The following is an 18273-nucleotide window of genomic DNA, read 5'->3' on the forward strand; positions in this document are numbered from 1 at the left end:
CAAATGAAATAGTTTCTTTAAAATACCCCTCTCAAACATTATTTGCTGGGTTACAAAAATAAACAATTCATACTACTTCATTTGTTAGGCTACAACAGCAATTATTTACAACAGGGAAACTTGTACCTGCACTCTAAACTTCCACATGGTCCCCACTTCCACTCCAGGAATGGCCCCGAAGTGATTCATTGGTACAATATTGCAGACTTTCTGTCGACCAACACACGCCATTCCCTGAAATCAAAACATGTCACTGAAGATCCCAGACTAATTGCTAACAAGAGTGCCAAACTGTCACAAGATACGCCCGTTTAAAGGTTTTGGACGACTTGATAACTTTTCCATGACCCATATTTTAACTTGACCTATATATCATCTAGACACAACTTCTGACCAAATTTAGTGAAGATCAGATGAAAACTACTCCAATTAGAGAGCGGACACCATGCTTAATTCTTGAAATGCACAAAGTGACCTCGTGATCTAGTTTTTGACCCTGCATGACCCTTATTTGAACTTGACCTCGATATTGTCTAGACACAACTTCTGACCAAATTTGGTGAAGATTGGATGAAAACTACTTCAATTAGAGAGCGGACACCATGCTAAATGCTTGAAATACACTAAGTGACCCTATGACTAGTTTTTGACCCTGCATGACCCATATTCTAACTTGACCTTGATATTGTCTAGATACAACTTCTGACCAAGTATGGTGATTATCGGATGAAAACTACTTCTATTACAGAGCGGACAACATGCTTAATGCTTGAAATGCACAAAGTGACCCCGTGACCTAGTTTTTGACCTGGTATGACCCATATTCGAACTTGACCTAGATATTGTCCAGATACAACTTCTGACCCAAGTTTGGTGAAGATCGGATAAAAACTACTTCAATTAGAGAGCGGACACCATGCTAAATGCTTGAAATGCACTAAGTGACCCTGTGACCTAGTTTTTGATCCAGCATAAGCCATATTCAAACTTGACCGAGATATTGTCTAGATAAAACTTCTGACCAAGTTTGGTGAAGATCGGATGAAATCTATTTGAATTAGAGAGCGGAAAATGCTGTGGACGCCGCCAAGGTGAAACTATAATACCTCCAATTTTTTAAACGGGCTGTAATAGACGTCATGATGGCGAGTTGTTAATTATAATGTTTTGGGTCGTTGAAAAGATAAACGAAAGCTTTTGACGGTTCACTAAAAGTTCTATTTTTCCGTCTTTAAAAGTCTGGATCACCAGGCACACTAAACAAGTTTAACAACATTTGTAAATATAACGTGAATAATAAAGTACATCTAAGGCTCACCCTTTGACAGTTAATTTCAAGTTGTTTTAATTTGGATATACTTGGAGTTTAAATTTACGATTTATTTAGATTATATTTTATTTATCTTATTTTTACTTTTTGATGTTGTTGATTCAGAGTTGGAAATTTGAATGACACCGCCTTCTGAGGCTCGCCTTTATATAGACAGTATCAGCCAATCAGGTTGCACATAACAAAATCTGGACCAATGAAAACAATTGTTACAAAGTAACATTGGCGTTCTAAAATAAACATTTCAGAGAAAATTTAGCTTTTGATGGGAAACTATAATTAATTACAATTTATAATGTGGCGTTTACTTGATATTTAGAAAGAACAATATTTAAGGAATAAAATGGCACCACATATGGTTTAAATAGACCAAAATATGATATCAAACGCCGGTTTACAAAATGGACAGTGACAGCTTCCAAACAAGATGGCGGATGCAAATTACACTTGACAAGTAAGTTGAGTTCAATAAAATGAGAAAAACTGCATTAAATGCATTTACAAAAACAACCCCATTTAGCCATCAGGCTTAAACAAAAACATATTATATTAATAAAGGGTGGCCTGTTCCAACTTATATAACTAATATAAGCAAAATCTTGAATAACAGCATTAAATAAATACGTTTGTCCCAGTAATAAAATCACATTTCAATATTGGTTATGATATAACTGTTATATAAATAATTTAATTATGCCTCATTGAACTTGAGCAAATACTAAGTTACGTAAGAATAAATAACATCATTCATTTGACCGCAGTAACATACAATAAGAATAAATATCATGACATTATTCATTGGAATAATGTTATTCAACTGTTAAATAAATACAATGTAATATGTTAATTAGAGAACTATATTTGTGACAAGTTACACTTGTTACAGGGCGTATACAAAAATTGAGTCTCGTAATGAAAAAAAAAGGGCTCAATATAGGAGGCAACTTCTGCTTGTATAGAATTTGTTGTTCAAAGGAAGTCTCTCCTTACAAGGAAGCACAATACATTCAATCTGATCACAGAACAGGCTGCTGGTGAAAAGTAAAGCATAGAAAAATTCTTTGATAAGCATGCCATTCTTGTTTTTAAGATGTTTCAAAATTGCACAAAGTTGCACCAATTAATCGAGTTTCAGGCTTTCATTTACAATGTGTTTAACCACTTAGAACGCATTAATTCCATTGATGTCTTGTAAACTCATACGAGCCTTGCGGGGTTTAATGCATTTAAATAAAGTGTTATTCCAGATAAGCCTTTGTGGTCCATACAGGCTAATGAAGGTAAACTTTGTGCCTCAACACTAAATTATCTTTGAGAAGACTACATTTCAACAACAAGAGCTGTCTCCATAGGATGACATATTCCCCCAATAAACACTTTGATAGAAGTTATTGAAATGCACTAAGAGACCCCGTGACATAGTTTTTGACCGGGCATGACCCATATTCGAACTTGACCTAGATATTGTCTAGATACAACTTCTGACCAAGTTTGGTAAAGATCGGATGAAAACTATTTGAATTAGAGAGCTGACACAAAAAGTGTGACAGACTGACGGACAGTGCAAAAACTATATACCTCCTTTTCTTCGAAAGGGGGCATACAAATTTCCATAAAAGCAAAAAAGCAGACTGCACAGGCTAATGTGGGTCGACACTTTACACATATGCATTAACCCTTTCAGTGCTGAACCGAATTTTAAAGGCCTTTGCAAACAGTTTGGATCCAGATGAGACGCCACAGAACATGGTGTCTCATCAGGATCCAAACTGTTTGCTATTCTGATAGTATTCTTTGAAAAAAATCAAAGAAAATGCTTATTTTAGAAACTCAGCAGACAACGTTTTAGCAGATGACAAATTTCCCAGCATGCAAAGGGTTAAACTTAAATTTACCCAGAGCAAGATTCATTTGTTTACTTTACAGGGTGTTAGTCAGAGACTTACAGGAAGAGTAAAGTTAACAATAAATACTTTTCAGTCAATAAATGTCACAAAAAAACAATTATCAAACAAGGGCTGTTTGTAAAACATGCATGCCCCCCATATGGGCTCTCAGTCGAAGTGAGAGCCATTGTGTGAATATGTTTTTTGTCACTGTGACCTTGACCTTTGACCTAGTGACCTGAAATAGGGGTCATCTGCCAGTCATGATCAATGTACCTATGAAGTTTCATGATCCTAGCCATAAGCGTTCTTGAGTTATCATCCGGACACCATTTTACTATTTCGGTTCACCGTGACCTTGACCTTTGACCTTGTGACCTGAAAATCAATAGGGGTCATCTGCGAGTCATGATCAATCTACCTATTAAGTTTCATGATCCTAGACCTAAGCGTTCTTGAGTTATCATCCGGAAACCATTTTACTATTTCGGGTCACTGTGACCTTGACCTTTGACCTAGTGACCTGAAAATCAATAGGGGTCATCTGCGAGTCATGATCAATCTACCTATCAAGTTTCATGATCCTAGGCTTAAGCGTTCTTGAGTTATCATCCGGAAACCATTTTACTATTTCGGGTCACTGTGACCTTGACCTTTGACCTAGTGACCTGAAAATCAATAGGGGTCATCTGCGAGTCATGATCAATCTACCTATCAAGTTTCATGATCCTAGGCCTAAGCTTTCTTGAGTTATCATCCGGAAACCATTTTACTACTTCGGGTCACCTTGACCTTTGACCAGGGTTCATATTTTCCCGCAACATCAATCGGTCCGGATATAAATGGGGAAAAGTATCCGAAAATGTATATCCGAAATCATGACAAATTACGTTAAAATATATACCATTGATTTTGCCATTCATGAAGGTGGTATAATACATGTACAAGTAAAATTCCCTTAGGCATTTTTTTTAAACGGAACGAGTTTTCTCAACTGGTTTTATCATTTGGTATTTCATTGTTGTTTCGTGTGCTGTTTTATCAGACTTTTTTCATCGTTGTCATTAATGTCAATATTATTAATCTGTGTAAGTCTATACCGATGTTTCAAATTGTTGTCGACTCGATAATAGCTTAAAAACATGCACTGAACCAAACAAATGTCTGTGGGTAGGTTGGCTACTGACAACAACAAACCAAATAATTAAGAAATAATTTGTTGTCAAATAACCCACGGCCGATAGTTAAGTTGCGTAGGGATTTAATCACGAAAGCGAAGCATTTGAAACCACGCATCTAATTTTCCGGTCGTGAGTTATTCAACAACAAAGTATAAAGTACACGAATTTTTTCGATTCTAACACGGTTTTACTAAAGATTTATTCAACGTATATTATTTTTCTTGTGTACTATTTAATGTGAAGTTGCGCCGATAAAAATAACTTTCGGCTGTTCTGTCGATCAGATCCGCGACTTTTATTCATAATTTATATAACCGGATTATTACGCCGGTGGAAAATGTATCGGCATGTTTTGTTTCTTTACAGCGCGTGCATTCAGACGCGTCTTTTCGGATGCGTCTTTAATCCGCTGTTCACTAGTTTTTAGCATAGGTGCGTTTACGCACCTATGCTTATGGTATATACCACATTTCGAAAATCCACATCGATCGGTTGCCCATTATGAAGCCTTACCTGATCAAAAATCAGACGAAATATCTATTTAATTTAGTATATGGTCATTCTTAAAAAAAAAATTGGAAACGTTTTTCTAACGTTTTCTTCCAAGAATATTGCTGACACCGTTTTTAGTGATTTTTTCTAAGACCGTTTTATGTCAAAAAATCTTCTAATAACCTAAAACAAATTTCGTTCGTAAAACAATTCTATCTGCACTATAAATCTCAATCTCCTACGCAGTGGCCTCCCTTATACTAGAAGTTACTGACCGGGCGAAGCAAGGGAAGTAACTGCTGTGAGGAGTTTCTATAAAAATCTGCATTCAGAAATCTGTATTCAGAACTCAATCTGTTGTGCACGTCTGCATCTAACGCTTACCACAAGTTTTACGACAAATTCTTGACGCAGACGAATAGGGTAGCGTCTTTTTTCATTTGTGAAAAGAATAGTTCGATACAGATCTGCTTAAATTTTGAAAGGCTTGGGTAATTATTTTTCATAAGCGTTTCAAACACTGATGTAAATGGAAAGATTATCTATTTAAATAGTCGGTAATTGTTTGAAATTATTGATTTGAGAAATTCGCGGATGGCGATATCGAACTACATTATACCACGTGACGCCATTCTTCCCTGGATCTTGCACCTATGCTTTTAACGCCATCGGCGCTCTCGTTTATTCTTGGTCTGACGTGCAATAAACCAGTCCTGACCTGTTTAGAGACTGCAGCGAATGGTTTCGAGATAATAATGTCATTAGGGTGTGTTAGCATGTACACTGTGTAATCGATTTCATGACATCGGAATTTTAATAGCAAACAGAATCGGACGGACTGTTTGAGATTTTCAATCGGTCTTGCATGACCCCAATCGGTCTAGGACCGACAAAACCGAAACAAATATGATCCCTGCCTTTGACCTAGTGACCTCAAAATCAATAGGGGTCATCTGCGAGTCATGATCAATGTACCTATGAAGTTTCATGATCCTAGGCCCAAGCGTTCTTGAGTTATCGTCTGACAACCACCTGGTGGACGGACCGACCAACCGACCGACCGACATGAGCAACGCAATATACCCCCTCTTCTTCGAAGGGGGGCATAATAAAATGTATTGACCTCCCTTGACATACAATATCAGGCAATAAGAATATTACTGGGTTCAGCATCTGGCTGCATTGCCCTTAATCATTCTTAATGGTGTGAAACAACAGGGAATAAATCTACATCAGACTTTACCTTTCCCCAGTCTCGACTTGTGCTGTTCTGTTGAGAGGCCATCTTAGATTTCTTCTTGCTTTCTTTCAGTTTCTCTCCCGCTTTCACAATCTCTGACGAATCAAGCTTGCATCCAGGACAGTACCTGTGTTTTACAATATATATTTATATGTGCTGGAACACCCATTTCACACACGAGTACACATCTAGCTACTCAATTTACTAGTAAGGAATTGTTTTTGTTTATAAGAGCAATTTTCATCTTCAGTTAAATTGCGAAGTATGGTCAAACAATAAACTGTGGAGAAGTCAAATGAAAAGCCAATGACAGATATTCACACAGAAGATATGAAATCACAAAAGCTCACCAAGAATATTTTATGCTCGTGTCAACACACTATAAATTTTCCAAAACACATATACTGGTCTTGCACTGGGACAACAGGACTTGATGCATGAGTATAAAGTGCAATCACAGATTAGCCCTGCAGTCCACACAGGCTTATCAGGGACTACCGTGCAGTCCACACAGGCTTATCAGGGACTACCGTGCAGTCCACACAAGCTTATCAGGGACTACCGTGCAGTCCACACAAGCTTATCAGGGACTACCGTGCAGTCCACACAGGCTTATCAGGGACTACCGTGCAGTCCACACAAGCTTATCAGGGACTACCGTGCAGTCCACACATGCTTATCAGGGACTACTGTGAAGTCCAGACAGGCTTATCAGGGACTACCGTGCAGTCCACACAGGCTTATCAGGGACTACCGTGCAGTCCACACAGGCTTATCAGGGACTACCGTGCAGTCCACACAGGCTTATCAGGGACTACCGTGCAGTCCACACAGGCTTATCAGGGACTACCGTGCAGTCCACACAAGCTTATCAGGGACTACCGTGCAGTCCACACAAGCTTATCAGGGACTACCGTGCAGTCCACACAAGCTTATCAGGGACTACCGTGCAGTCCACACAGGCTTATCAGGGACTACCGTGCAGTCCACACAGGCTTATCAGGGACTACCGTGCAGTCCACACAAGCTTATCAGGGACTACCGTGCAGTCCACACAGGCTTATCAGGGACTACCGTGCAGTCCACACAGGCTTATCAGGGACTACCGTGCAGTCCACACAGGCCAGGCTTATCAGGGACTACCGTGCAGTCCACACAGGCTTATCAGGGACTACCGTGCAGACCACACAAGCTTATCAGGGACTACCGTGCAGTCCACACAGGCTTATCAGGGACTACCGTGCAGTCCACACAGGCTTATCAGGGACTACCGTGCAGTCCACACAAGCTTATCAGGGACTACCGTGCAGTCCACACAGGCTTATCAGGGACTACCTTGCAGTCCACACAAGCTTATCAGGGACTACTGTGCATTCCACACAGGCTTATCAGGGACTACCGTGCAGTCCACACAGGCTTATCAGGGACTACCGTGCAGTCCACACAAGCTTATCAGGGACTACCGTGCAGTCCACACAAGCTTATCAGGGACTACCGTGCAGTCCACACAAGCTTATCAGGGACTACCGTGCAGTCCACACAGGCTTATCAGGGACTACCGTGCAGTCCACACAAGCTTATCAGGGACTACCGTGCAGTCCACACAGGCTTATCAGGGACTACCGTGCAGTCCACACAGGCTTATCAGGTACTACCGTGCAGTCCACACAGGCTTATCAGGGACTACCGTGCAGTCCACACAGGCTTATCAGGGACTACCGTGCAGTCCACACAGGCTTATCAGGGAAGACTCTTTGCGCTTTCATATAATTGTTGTTTAAAGGAAGTCTTTTCTAAACGAAAATCTAGTTTAGGGTGAAAAATGTTGTCCCTGAAAAACCAAGTGGAAATTACAAGCTCATCTGGGAGAACACTTAAGGCAAATCTATTAAGTCTATTTTTCCACATTGACGCTCATGTGCACACCAACTATCCACAAATCTGCTCAAGTACCATTCATCCTCCGTTGGTATTGCTGTCAGGGGCGGGTCCATGCACTGCAGATGGTATGCCTTGTTGCACTCGTCACAGATGATCTGTCGCTCAGGCTCATGCTTGCCCCCGCACTTGCAGCACGCACAATGCTTGCACTTCTTTCGAGGATTGTCCATGCAGTGCTCACAGTCAGGCTTGTTTGTTCCTGAAACGCAGAGCTTATAAGTGGGTTTCTGCAATGAAGAGACTTCCTTTCAATGAAAAAACAAGATAGCCTGAAAGGCCCAAAGTCGCTCACCTGAGATAAAAAGAGAAATGACCTGTTCTTTGCAGCCCAAGATATCAATGGAATAAATGTTCTAACCTAGGTATCATGAAGTATGAACAACAAATGGCCCCTTGGCGGCCATGTTTTTTAACAGACCTGAACCATTTTTTAACTCTTCCAAGATATGTCCAAATTTCATGAAGATTGGGAAAAAAATGTGTCTTCTAGACTGTTCACATGTTGTCACTATATACATATAAAGAAAACTGCCCCACTCCCTGGCGGCCATGTTTTTTCACTGATCATGACCATTTTCAAACTCGTCCGAGACATCCACATAACTAATGTTTTGACACAATTTCATGATGATTAGGCAAAACATGTGACTTCTAGAGTGTTCACAAGCTTTTTTACTAAATAAATATAAGGAAAAAGAACCCCCCCTGGCGACCATGTTTTTTTACCGATCCAAACCATTATCGAACTCAACTGTCCTATCCAGGTGTGGTAGTGCGGTCTCCTTTGCTTACGCAAATGAACCGGTCACAAGACGGTTACAAGTTATGTAACTTTGTGAGCACTTATGTAATGCGGAAATATTTATTTGACAAACTCTTATTTCCGGTCAGGATGACTATACTGACTGGTTGTAATTCAATTAACTAAAGGCGTTCAGTCAGGGACGCCTAAATACACTCAAAGACTTTATTTATAACTGAAAACCAAGGCAGCTTTAACAACAAGAGTTCCGCGGTCGGAGATGACCGCATTGAAGCCGGATTTTTTATTTAAATGACAGGAAAGTACCTTTCGTGTTTTTGTCAATGCAATACTTAAATTACTGAAATATTGTTCAAAGGTCAAAATGAAATGTAAGTACTTTTCAAGGCATGAGCAAAGTTTGAGATTCTAGGTCCAAGCATACCAAAGTTACAACAATTTTAACATTTTAACATTTAAGTTCACAGTGACCTTGACCTTCAAATGAATGACATTGAAATAAATGACCTTGAAATGACCAGTGGTCATCTAAGTGTGCTTGCAAACCTTTACGTCAAGTTTGAGATTCTAGGTCCAAGCATACCAAAGTTATAACAATTTTAACATTTTAACATTGAAGGTCACAGTGACCTTGACCTTCAAATGAATGACATTGAAATGACCAGTGGTCATCTTCTAGTACTGGCCAATCTTTATTTCAAGTTTGAAGACTCTAGGTACAAGCATACCAAAGTTATAACATGAAATAAGAACTTTAACATTTTTACATTCAAGGTCACAGTGACCTTGACCTTCAAATGAATGACCTTGAAATGTCCAGTGGTTACTTACTAGTTCTGGCCAACCTTCATGTCAAGTTTCAAGACTCTAGGTCCAAGCATAACAAAGTTATAACAACTTTAACATTTTTACATTCAAGGTCACAGTGACCTTGACCTTCAAATGAATGACCTTGAAATGTCCAGTGGTTACTTACTAGTTCTGGCCAACCTTCATGTCAAGTTTCAAGACTCTAGGTCCAAGCATACCAAAGTTATAACAACTTTAACATTTTTATATTGAAGGTCACAGTGACCTTCACCTTCAAATGAATGACCTTGAAATGACCAGTGGTCATCTGTTAATCCTGGCCAACCTTCATGTCAAGTTTGAAGACTCTAGGTCCAAGCATACCAAAGTTATACCATGAAATAAGAACTTTAACATTTTTACATTCAAGGTCACAGTGACCTTGACCTTCAAATGAATGACCTTGAAATGACCAGTGGTTACTAACTAGTTATGGCCAACCTTCATGTCAAGTTTCAAGACTCTAGGTCCAAGCATACCAAAGTTATAAGAACTTTAACATTTTTTATATTGAAGGTCACAGTGACCTTGACCTTCAAATGAATGACCTTGAAATGACCAGTGGTCATCTGTTAATCCTGGCCAACCTTCATGTCAAGTTTGAAGACTCTAGGTCCAAGCATACCAAAGTTATACCATGAAATAAGAACTTTAACATTTTCGAGCACGCCGCCACCCCGCCCGCCCGCCCCCCGCCCGCCCGACAACATCAATCTATAAGCCGAGATTTTTTCGAAAAAAATCTGGCTAAAAATAACAATTTTTTATTCCAAGAACTCGGAAAATGAAGAACAATGACAGAAAATTAATTACAGGTACAAGCCAAGTCTAAAGAATCTAAGTATCGTTACAAAAATGAACAACATACAGCAAATACCTTAATGAATGTAAAAAGAAGTTCAAAATCTGTCAAAAAAACTGATATGAATATGTTTCTGTTAGTCTAGAAAAAGCTTCAAAAATCTAGTTTACAAAATAGGTCTAATTTAATCTAAAGAACAATATTTATGGAGATTAGGAAACTTATGTGAATCAAATGTAACAAGAGATGTGTTTATCAGAAACACAATGCCCCCTACTTCCCGCATTGAAATAAAATTTCTATTTATCATTTGGCAGGTATATCATCTCCCTTTAAAGGTTATGACTTCCCTTGAATTTTTCCAATCGAACCAGGGGTGGGGGGTGGGGAGGGTCTCACAGTCAATTATGACCATGTCAGACATCACTAACAACCAAGGCCTGTGGTTTAAAAAAGATCATTGCCAGAGTTGATCATGTATCTATGGACATAAGTCCACAGGTATGTAATGACCATCAAAGAAATTATAATTATATCATTTAAAAAAAAACTTTGACAAATTAATCATTTGGGTTATAAATAATCAAAATAATAAATCTGTACAGTAACTGTGAAAAGAACTTCAATTCTGGGTAAGGAAATATATGAGATTTATAATTATATAAATTACTTCCCTTGAAAATAATTGTCTGTAACAAATGTCTATTTTTAGTAGCAAATAATTAAAAGCCACTACCGTGACTGTAAACTCACCACTCAAAATGTGCAGCTCCATGAGATACACATGCATGCCAAATATATAAAGTGGCTATGTTCAATATTGAATAATCTCCCTTTTTAAAGCTTATTACTTCCCTTAAATCTATATTTTTTACAGTAGACCATAAAGGATGACCTTGACCTTTTACCACAATGAGTTTGTCAGAAACATAATGCCACCTACTGCGCCACTTTGATTGATTTAACAAAAATATATACGTGGGCAGGTCAGATAACTATGTCCATTTAAAGCTTATTACTTCCCTTGACTTTCTAGGGTTTTTTCGACCCTAGACCTTGAAGGATGATGTTAACCTTGAAATTTTACCACTCAAAATGTGCAGCTCCATGAGATACACATGCATGCCAAATATCAAGGTGCTATCTTCAATATTTAAAAAGTTATGGCCAATGTTAAAGTTTTTTTTCGGACGGACGGACAGACACACTGACTGACGAACAGTTCAACTGCTATATGCCAACCTACCGGGTTACTAAAGTTATTGAAATAGAATAAAGTCTTTCTTATTTAAATGCCAAATAAAAATAATCTAAATAATAAGAATAATTTAGAAAACAAGGGACAAAATTGTCACAAAACCAGGTTTTCATTGTGAAAAAAAAATCTGATAAAGGGAGAAAACTCAAACTGAACTTTTGAAATGACCAAAAAAAATTAACCCCCTTTGTAATTTTTTTTTTTTTTTTAAATCTATTTTTAGTCGTGGCGACCTTGACATTGGAGATATTGACGTGATTCTTTCTTGGGACACACCGTCCCATGATGGTGAACAAATGTGCCAAATGATTTTAAAATCTCACAATGAATGACATAGTTATGGCCAGGACAAGCTCATTTATGGCCATTTTTGACCTTTGAACTCAAAGTGTGACCTTGACCTTGGAGATATCGACGTAATTATTTCGCGCGACACACCGTCCAATGATGGTGAACAAATGTGCCAAATGATTTTAAAATCTGACAATGAACGACATAGTTATGGCCCGGACAAGCTTATTCAGCCAGCCAGCCCGCCAGCCAGCCAGCCAGCCCGCCCGCATTCGCCAATCTAATAACCAGTTTTTTCCTTCGGAAAACCTGGTTAATAATGCCAAGATGTCTTGATGTTGGTGTTAAGAATAATTTAGAGCTTAATTATTTCAAAATTCCAACCTTTTTCAAGAGCTGTTAAGTTTTCAAGAAAGCATCAAGAGGTGTTTAAATCAGCCAAAACAGCTTATTTTATACAGTTCAATGGCAGAGTAGTCAATTTTCCTTCAGAACAGTGCATTTATCAATTATGAATATCTTCCCAAATTCCAGAGCAGAACATAAAATAGATAACTGAACCAGGTTAAACAAGGGAGATAAATACACTGTAACTCCAATATAACGCGGATGACGGGGTCCAAGCCACGCGACAGCGTTATAAACGGACAGCGTTATAAGTTTTGAGCTTATTTATTTAAGGGGCTATAAAAACAGGTATAGTATAGCCTATAATATAGGTCCTGTGTATTGTCATGCTGTGTTGTCATCCGCAAATACATGCATATATAAACTGAATCGAACGATAACAGTATACATACCGCTTTTCTAATGAGCACATTTATCCGATAATCCAATATAATTACATCACTTACGAAAAAATAATGTTTAACATTTATGACACGAAATATGTTTACCAACTTCGTAAACAAATTCATATGCCTACGCCATTTTTCAGAAAAATTAGTACAGTGCATTATGGGACACAGCTTTCATTGGACGAGTGAATTTAAATTTAGATTGAATGCAATACATTACATGTACAAAGAAATATTTTATTGCATCATACGCAGCATGTAAAAAACGTGCTTTCCGTGGACTTTCTGATAACGGGCAAAAATTTAAGTGCATCTCTGTTAACTATTACACTGCGTTAGCATGTAAATAAATCGTCAGGATTTTACAATTTATTTTTCGTATACGTACTGAAACATTAAACACACACAAAGATATTTTTATTAATCAAGCATGTGTAGCATATAATAAACGATATCACACTTACACAGCCATAGTTTATACAATGAAATACAATACACGAAAAATACAAAACATAAACAGGTAATCGTTTTAAATAACTTTAATTTGATAATTATTCCGCTTGCACTTGCCTTATTGAAATTAGCGCACCAAACCTCTCTGATAGGGAATACATGTAACAAACACCGAATCGGGAGTTTTCACACCTTTATTGGCATTACACAACAGATTAACACCAATTAGCTGTCGAGTGTCGTTTAACCTCTAATCGATTAAAATCAATTAAACGAATGGAAAAAGCAATCAAGCTGTGATCGCTGGCTTCTTTGAATTTATGAAAATACATGAAGTTGCATAACATGGATTTGAATCAGAAATGGAAGGTTGGAGAAAAAACGGGATCCAAGGACCCCCCGCGTTATATTGGACACAGCGTTATAACGGACCGCACTATATTGGAGTTACAGTGTACTGCATAAATACTGCAAAATCATGTACATGTTGTCTTTCTTTCAGTTATCTCTTAGTTGAAAGGCTTATCATAAGTGTTAATGACTGAAACAGTTATGTTAACTATGAAAATTCTTGTGTTATGAAAAATTACATAATACAGTTAATATCACATAATATTGACTCAATAAAACTAAACCTTACTACACAGGAAACAAATGTTCTGACCCAATTTCATGAAGATTGAGCAAACTAGAAAGTTAACAAGATTTTACTATAGCCATATATAGCCATATAAGGAAAAATGCCCCACCCCTTGGCAGCCATGTTTTTCAAGCCAAGGTTACCATTTTAAAACTCATCCAAGATATCATTGGGACAAATCATCTGAGCAAGTTTCATGAAGATCTTAAAATAAATGTGGCCTCTAGAGTGTTAACAAGGTTTTACTATAGCCATATAAGGAAAAATGCCCCGCCCCTTTGCGGCCATGTTTTTCAACCGACCGACATCATTTTCGAACTCGTCCAAGATATCATTGGGATGAATCTTCTGACCAAGTTTCATGAGGATTGGACAATAAATGTGGCCTTTAGAGTGTTAACAAGATTTTGCTATAGCCATATATAGCCATATAAGGAAAAATGCCCCACCCCTTGGCAGCCATGTTTTTCAAGCAAACGTAACCATTTTCGAACTCATCCAAGATATCATTGAAACCAATCTTCTGACCAAATTTCATGAAGATTGGACAATAAATGTGGCCTCTAGAGAGTGAACAAGGCAAATGTTGACGTTGCACAACGGACAACACACGACGGACAAAAGGCCATCACAAAAGCTCATCATGAGCCCGTTGTGCTCAGGTGAGCTACAAAAGCGAAAAGTGTAGTCCCTGATTAGCCAGTGCATACTGAACAGGCTTATCTGGAACAACACTTTACGCACATGCATTAAGTCCCATTGTTCCGCAGAAGAATGGGCACTTCAAAGGCAGAAGCATTTTAAACAACTTCCAAAAATTCTGAAAAAAAAGTTGTATAAAGCTTATTTTTAAGTATGTAATTGTATTTACTGTCCATATCATTTACTTCATGAGGCGATGTCACATTAGCAAAATTATATTCTGTATAATCCATTTTGTCTCCAAGCACATTTGAAAAATACTAAAAAAGATTGTGGTATTTTAATTTCTACAGAGACATGATGTGGTTATACATCTGAAAAACTTCCATATGTGTTACAAAATTGAAATAACACATAACAAATCAATCAGTCATTATTCTCAGTTTTAACAGGTATCAACCGTATAAACACATAAACCCTTTGATGGAAACTAGGGTTACGTTTTACGGGAGACATGGACGGGTTTCTAGCAAGATCTTCTGCCGTCAGCTGGGTGCCGGGTTCTTCCACCGTGAATATTTCATCCACAAACAGCAACTTGCAGTTCTCAAGGGGGGTCAAATCAGGACTGAAACATACAGGGGACTTCTTCAATCTATGCAATCTGATCAGACATTCTCAGCTTAGATTACAATTAACATTTCCAATACTTTTGCTTGAACACACATTTATGGAAAATGTAGTAGTATTATGTCAGTGGTGACGACATAGCAATTAATGATGTGCATTGTTATATAATCTGAAACCATCCACATGAGCATTTTAATCACCATACCTACAATGAAGTCATCTTGATATTTTATAGATATTTAGATTTTTTAATATGAACAGTTACAGGGGCAGGATTTTGGAAAACCCTCAGGGTAACCAAAATCCTCAATTTTAAATGAATATATACAAGTGAAGAACTTTTGTAAAGCAATTCCAGCATTTTGCATGTCATAATCTAAAATGAAGATAAATCACACACCGAAAAACAAAATGGTAGACAAGCACACACACTAACTACTTCTATCATAGTACAAACAAGCCATTCATACCCAAAATACACAGTAGCTGTCAGCTTCTTCACTGTGCGTGTATCTGTTTTCTCAGTGATGATGCAGTCATACCAGAAGCCCCTCTCTTCTGGTTCCTCTATGTTGTAGTTGGCTAAAACTACGCTACCCACCGTGACATCGGAGAACTTAATGCTGGTTCTTGCCCTTGGTCGTACATCCTTGCACTTCAACTTTACGTGGTCGTCCTCGTCATACCTGAAAGAAAAGGCCTCCAATATATTTATATTGATATGTATTTGTTTAGTTCTTGAAGAACATTCTGATTCAAATAATCCAGACTTTCGCCAGGATGATTTTTGACAAATTAAAAGCATGTTTACTAATTGGTGATTACAATTGTGTTTCACAATCAAAAAAGAGCAAAGTGTGCCGAGGTACTATAACCCTTTGCATGCTGGGAAATTTGTCATCTGCTAAAATGTTGTCTGCTGAATTTCTAAAATTAGCATTCTATTTGATTTTGTTCAAAGAATACTATGAGAATAGCAAACAGTTTGGATCCTGATGAGACGCCATGTTCTGTGGCGTCTCATCTGGATCCAAACTGTTTGCAAAGGCCTTCAAAATTCGGTTCCCGCACTGAGAGATAAATACTTTGCATTTCATGGGGAACCTGATAAAAAAATATCCGACATCTTGGGTCGACCATGTTAAGAATTGTTATCAGCCCTTGAATGTTTATGCCAGACATGTCCATAGGTCCGACTAAGTTTTGGGAAGTCTGTTAACTTACTATTCTGAAATGGTGAAGTTGGAAACTAATGAGTAATGTCACCCCTTCATGTCTTACCATCAACACCAAAAAAATTCTCCATTATCGTCAAAGAGCCTAATTTAGCCTATCAAGTACAACAATTACATTCAAGATTTGCTACTAAAAACACAAGTGGTACCAGGGGTTTTTCTGCCTACTTTGGGAAAAGGAGTCTGACCAAATTGGGAATTTTTATCGACAAAATTACCCATTTTGGGAATTTTTGTTTCGTGAAACGGCTCATTTTGGGAAAAAAATGAATTAATCATGCTTAAATAAGTCTGTGGTTTAACAATTTTCTTTATATAAACACATGAAAAACAAACACTGCCCAAACACAAGTTACAGCAACATTTTTTGGCCGAGCTAAAATAGAGCCATGGGTATTTCATTTCATACTTTAATGTATTAAATGACGATCGAACTACAACTTTCTTACAAGGCTCTGAGCATTCAGTTGCCGATTTTGTGATTGACGGCCCTGGCATTACTTCTGTTGCTGTTACATTTTGCTGCGTATCGTCCGAGCCTGTCTGTTATGGGTTACTCGCGGCAGTAATTTCGGAAGATTCTGAGCGTTTCGAAAACATCGATGATATCGTTACACATCCTTTAGCGTCTATTTTTCGTGTTTTTTAAATGTAATATTTACTAGTGTGCGAAGCCATGATTGAAAATAAGCGTCTACAGATTTGGACTAGAATGTGTATTGTGCGGCTCTATATACTTGTTTTAATGCGGAACAGTTCGAAACTTATCGCTGTCAATGTTGGTAGATGCATCCGGCAAATACACCTGCTAAAATCTGAGTCGCTAAAGGCTTAATTACGTCGCCGATGAAGGGAAGTCACTCTTTCGATATAAATTATGCTTACTTTTTACGATTTTAAAAGAATTTTTTTTTTTGGAATTGGGAAATATGTAATCAAAATTCGATTGGGAACGGGTCCGTTTGCTTTGGGAATGCCTCCGTTGTCCGGGGGCGCAGATAGTGCAGAAAAACCCCTGGGTACATTTGTTATTTTAAACAACTAAACTTCTTGATTTTTTTGTAGTAAGTACAGACATGATTTTCTGTAAACTCACCCCTCATAAACAATATGGTAGATAAATCCATCATCCCGCACAATATCAAACAGTTTCTCATATGCTGTCAATATTGCCTTTGCTTCACCTTCCGAAGTGTCCATAGATTCTGACTTTATATCACCACTGTTCTCACTTTTAACACTCTTGTCCTCACTCAAACTCTTATCCTTATGGTCAGTATTGCTATTTTGTGAAAGTTGTAAACTAGATTCTGACAAGACTGGTTTTGACGTTTCTACAGTATTTGAGCTGTCTGCATTTGCGGTAGATCGCGTGACCTTCATCAGTTTACACTCAAACCACGCCCCCATGCCTACATCTCTGGCATCAAGAACATCCCCAACCTGAAAAGAAAACAAAGAGATTTTCCACAACTTCATGGAAGGGGTCTGGCCTTATACTTTAGAATGTAAAGTTGCTTTGGGGGAAAAACATGTTATGTTTCTACCACAGCGATTATTTTGTTTAGCCCAATGAAGAAAAGTACTGGTACGAGCCCAATTGGGAAAAATAAGCATGAAAAACCCTGATATTGGGAAAATTGGCATCTTCATCTTGGAAAAATGTGTGTATTTGATTTTTTACTCCCAAATACTTTAAGTGTTGTCAAGAATATATTTTCTTATGTTCAAGCCATTGAACTGCTAAGGGTAAATAACTAAATGTTGCATTTTATTAATTAAAATAGGGAATTATTTTGATAGCAATTGGGAAATCTGTAGAACCTGTAGTTCCGGTACTTTA

At 37.9% G+C, this 18273-nt stretch overlaps 1 protein-coding gene across 1 annotated transcript in view; it reads right to left on the reverse strand.

The window, feature by feature from the left end:
• LOC127867493 (E3 ubiquitin-protein ligase UHRF1-like) overlaps positions 1-18273 on the reverse strand; it is a 92860-nt gene that overhangs the window by 36109 nt on the left and 38478 nt on the right. The window contains exons 4-9 of the mRNA XM_052408672.1: positions 17527-17873; positions 15666-15881; positions 15066-15193; positions 8083-8269; positions 6133-6256; positions 127-234 (exon numbers count right to left, since the gene is read on the reverse strand). Coding sequence (XP_052264632.1) covers positions 127-234; positions 6133-6256; positions 8083-8269; positions 15066-15193; positions 15666-15881; positions 17527-17873 — 1110 coding nt within the window. The remainder of the gene's footprint in view (positions 1-126; positions 235-6132; positions 6257-8082; positions 8270-15065; positions 15194-15665; positions 15882-17526; positions 17874-18273) is intronic.

This window comes from Dreissena polymorpha, chromosome 2 (genome assembly GCF_020536995.1).
Source record: "Dreissena polymorpha isolate Duluth1 chromosome 2, UMN_Dpol_1.0, whole genome shotgun sequence".
Taxonomy (NCBI): domain Eukaryota; kingdom Metazoa; phylum Mollusca; class Bivalvia; order Myida; family Dreissenidae; genus Dreissena; species Dreissena polymorpha.